Below are 5,000 nucleotides of genomic sequence, written 5' to 3' on the forward strand. Positions count from 1 at the left end.
TTAATGGATTTGCAGTGGTGCCTGCATAGATAATTGCGAACGAAGTTATCGTATTTATGTCTAGTTGATAAAAATAAAAAATAAAATAAAAAATAATAATAATAATTAAAAAAAAAGAAAAAAAAAAAAAAAAAGAAAATCAGAGAAAATTAATCACTGTTACCGAATACGGCACCGCAATTTGTCCATTCTCGATAAGATTGTTACATATACATACATACATACATTTCTATACATACACATATATATATAAATAAATGTGTATATATATATGTATGTATATATATATATGTATGTATATATGTATATATATATTTATGTATGTATATATATATATGTATGTATATATGTTTGTATGTATGTACGTATGTATATATGTATATATGTATGTATGTATGTATGTATGTATGTATATATGTACGTATGTATGTATGTATGTATGTATGTATGTATGTATGTATGTATGTATGTATGTATGTATGTATGCATGTATGCATGTATGTATGTATGTATGTATGTATGTACGTATGTATGTGTGTATGTATATATGTATGTATGTATATATGTATGTATGTATGTATGTATGTATGTATGTATGTATGTATGTATGTATCTATGTATGTATGTATGTATGTATGTATGTATGTATGTATCTATGTATGTATGTATGTATGTATGTATGTATGTATGTATACATTCATTATAATCACAATACGCATGAAAATCTATGCACGAGTCCTGGTCGAGATTCAATGGAGAACTTGTACTATGGTAAGACACGGATCGACGGTAAAATAATGACATGAGGAGATGTAGTTCTAGCTGCATAATCCCGAGGGATCAACCAGACCACGAGCAATCAGTTCAGCGGTTGCCGGGTCACTTCCTTGTTTTCCACTGGAGTGCTGTTGCGTTTGTTGGCTGGCATGTGGCTCAAAATGTGAGCGTACATGAAACATGAATTCCGCTTTATCCGTGAAATCAGTACGACACATAAGACAAAAATGCCTTTCCGATGCGTACGGCTGTGGCGGCGGTGCCGAGCCAGGAAAATAAGGAGCCGCGTGCTGTGGCGGTGCTGATGCTTCTAAATGTGATCTGAAAGAAGGATTTACAATGATATTAATATTATAAACATTATATACTTGATATATTTCCCATTTATCTTTTTTAATATTCCTTGAGAATTTACCGTGCATGTTGCATCCACTCGTCACGCGTAGCCAACGCTCTTCCGCATAATTCGCATGCCCAACTAACAGGCTCCTCTTTTAGCTTATGAATGGTATCTTGACGAGGTGGTTGTTGCTGTTGTTGTTGTTGTTGTTGCTGCGACGCTTGCTGCTGTTGTTGTTGCTGTTGTTGTTGTTGTTGTTGTTGTTGTTGCTGTTGATCCGTACTTGGTGCCGTAGGAGTGGAAAGTGGCGTAACTCCAGGCCTATGTCTGAGCTTGTTCATATGTATTACCAACTTGTCTCTACGCGCGAACGCTTTACCTGCAATAAATCCATCAAGATATTGATTGGTATATACGATTTATTTGTACGTACAGAATGATAATGTTCATTGTTCCAATTACTAACCGCAAACCTCGCAGGAATAAGGCTTCTCTCCGGTGTGTATACGCATATGAATGACGAGTTTATCCTTACGTGCCAAACCTTTTCCACATACGGTACAAGCGAATGCCTTTGTATTCGGTTCCCCGGTATTTGTAGCTTTTGATACTGATCCAGGACGTATTCCAACGTTGTTAGTCGTTCGAAGAGGCTGATTGATCGATGGTGCTCTAGAACTAGCAAATTGTTGTTCGGTTGATCCTGGAAATGCTGGCATTACACCGCCTGGTCTCATTGCTGCCGAATAATCAGGTGACCTAAATAAAAATTAACAATGATCATGATTCAATGATTTAACGATCATCATCGATATTCATCATTGTTTATATATATATATATATATATATATATATATAAACAATATTTAATAAAATTACTAAGGCATCATAACTTACCAAGTGCCGATAGAACGAAGTACACGTACACCGTCGTCATAACCAAGACCATCGTCAGGTAGGGTGAAAGTAGGATTAGGAGCCTGTGGGTTGGTAGGTGGTCCAGGACCAGCCAGTCTTGCCTGGGCTGCTTGTTGTGCCATGTGCTGTTGAACTGCAGCATGGGCCTCAACGTACGCCGTTCTTTGTTGTTGACCACCGTTCGACATCTTGTCCTTATCGTTACTCTATATCAATGTATTAATAAATTAACTTTATTATTTTTTACATAAAAATAAATAAAATAATAAATAAATAAATAAATAAAAATTAAAAATAAATAAATAAAATAAATAATATAAAAAGAATCGATTCTTCTATCGACATATATCATATGTATTAAACGTCATTTGTATATTAGACATAGAGATATAAATAGAGAGAGAGAGAGAGAGAGAGAGAGAGAGAGTGCGTGTGTGTGAGTGAGAGAGAGAGAGAGAAAGATGATTTATCAAATTAATTTTATTAGTTATTTCATGGGGAAAAAAAAAATAAATAAATAAAGAATCATGATATTGTATCGAGCGAGAAATAAAAATTTCATGAAAAGAAAAAGAAAAGAAAAAAAGAAAGAAAGAAAGAAAAAATTCTTGCTCAAAAATGTAAATTTCTTTTAATGCATCAATATACGTATCAATATATTAAATAATTATAATTCTAAGAGAATATTAAAATTTTATCGCGATGACATTAACATAAAGTAAAAATATTATATATAATATTGTTCGTTGGATAAAATAAAAATACGTGTTAAATATCATAAAACGCTAATCCAATTGTTTCTCGATCCCAACGTGATATCTCGTGACGTTGAACAATAAAAGCGAACTCACGTCGTCTTCAATGTTCCACTAAAAATATCCCGCCAATAACACAATACGAGACATTTCTATAATAATAATAATCGTAAAAAAAAAAAAAAAAAGAAACGTAGAGACTACGTATGGGTGGTGGTGAGGTTAAATTCAGTACTCGCAACGATTCGTTATTTTACCAACGAAAAAAGAGAAAAGAAATAAAATATATATATATATATATATATATATATATATATATATATATATATATATATATATATGACGCTGATATCTTTCTCGTTTAATATAAATCTCGGCGGATCTAACGACTCTCCGGTTAATAATTTTTTTAACGATCCCGAATAAAAACATAACGATGAAACATGAAAAACCAATGCCAACCTACGAAATGAAACTTTACAACGTTTGAAAATTCCGCTTGAACGATCGATGTACAACGTGAATCAAATCAATCTTTATAAGCTAATATACAAATATTGATTTAAAAAAAATAAAAAGAAAAAAAAAAGGATGAAAAAAGAAAGAAAAAAGAATTCCTCAAATTCGAGAATTAAAAAAAATCGTTCATTAATATTTTTTATATCCTTTTCTAACGTTTAAAAATATAACATAATATTTCTCTCTCTCTCTCTCTCTCTCTCTCTCTCTCTCTCTCCCTCTCTCTCTCTCCATCTATCTCACCATCTATCCCTCTCTTTCGCTCTCTTATAATTCAAAACAAATCGATCTACGTGATACATATACGTGTCAGCTTAGCAGAGTAGAAGTAGAAAAAAACAAGAATATAAAAATATAATAAAATATTTTCTTTTATAATTTAAACGCAATATAATTTTCGATCGTACATACATACATACATACATACATACATACATACAAACATACAAACATATACAGATACACACACACACACACTTACATACATATATACATATATAAATAAATAATCCCTTTGACAAAATTGAAATAAATTACTCTATATAATAAGTATATTAATCGACGAATGTCAATGATAAATTCGCTAAGTAGAAACAAGAAATGATTGTTTCTCTCTCTCTCTATCTCACGGATCGATAAGAGTTTAACCAAGAAAAAAAAAAAGTCAAGAACCGCGCGTCGTGGTTGTCCCGATATATATTATTATATATACACGGTGACTTTGCTTGTGTACGCCGTCAAGGTCCTCGGGAAAAGAACGATGACCGAAAAGAAAGACGGGGAGGAGATGCAGGAGGTGAAGAAGGTGAATCCCCACCCTCCAACCCTCGTGACAGACGCACAGTACACCGTACACGTACATACATATATCATACATCATACATACATACATACAGGGTCAAACATTTTTTCCGCGCCTCTTTCGAATAAACTTCGAACTTAATCTTTTCTCGTAACGCATATGAAGGAACCTTTTGATATTAAATGATGACACGGAAAAATAACGAAATAACAATTATTCATTGTTCGAATTCTACATACTTCGCGCGTTGATTGGTCATTGGTCAGAAATGAACTAACCTATAGGATGTATCTTCTTGAAAAAAAAAAAAAAAAAAAAAAAAAAAAAAAAATTAAATAAATAAATAAATAAATAAAGGATAATTCCAATAAAAGGAATTTTTTTTTTTATTTATTTCTTTTTCTTTTTTTTTTAATCGTCCTATACTTCGTTTCATCGATCGACGTAATTTCGATAGAGTAAAGAAATCTTTCGAAAGTTTTAATCAACGAGAGATTAACAAAATGATTCAACAAGAAATAAAAAAAAAAAAAAAAAAAAAAGAAAGAAAAAAAAAAGAAAAACAGAAACGATCGATACCAACAATCATAAAAATATCATTGTAAATAATGATAATTATTCATTGATCGAATTTTATATTCTACATGTTATGATATTCATTCATGATTGGTCATTGATTAAAAGTAAACTAACCAATAGAATGCCTTATTCACAAAAAAAGAAAAATAAAGGAAAATATATAAAGCTCCCCAATATATATTTATCGATCGATATAATTTCGAAATAAAATATTTGAAAGTGAGATCAACGAAATGATCGATAAAAAAAAAAAAAAAAAAGAAACGATACCAAAAATTGCGTTGTAAATAATAATTATTTATTGCTCGAA

At 31.3% G+C, this 5,000-nt stretch overlaps 1 protein-coding gene across 1 annotated transcript in view; it reads right to left on the reverse strand.

Moving 5' to 3' along the window:
- Nucleotides 1–575: 575 nt before the first annotated feature.
- The window catches only part of LOC124952240 (zinc finger protein 768), an 11,074-nt gene continuing 6,649 nt past the window's right edge, over nt 576–5,000 (reverse strand). The window contains exons 3-6 of the mRNA XM_047501788.1: nt 2,015–2,241; nt 1,584–1,876; nt 1,193–1,496; nt 576–1,098 (exon numbers count right to left, since the gene is read on the reverse strand). Coding sequence (XP_047357744.1) covers nt 819–1,098; nt 1,193–1,496; nt 1,584–1,876; nt 2,015–2,241 — 1,104 coding nt within the window. The 3' untranslated portion in view covers nt 576–818. The remainder of the gene's footprint in view (nt 1,099–1,192; nt 1,497–1,583; nt 1,877–2,014; nt 2,242–5,000) is intronic.

This window comes from Vespa velutina, chromosome 10, assembly GCF_912470025.1.
Source record: "Vespa velutina chromosome 10, iVesVel2.1, whole genome shotgun sequence".
NCBI lineage: Eukaryota > Metazoa > Arthropoda > Insecta > Hymenoptera > Vespidae > Vespa > Vespa velutina.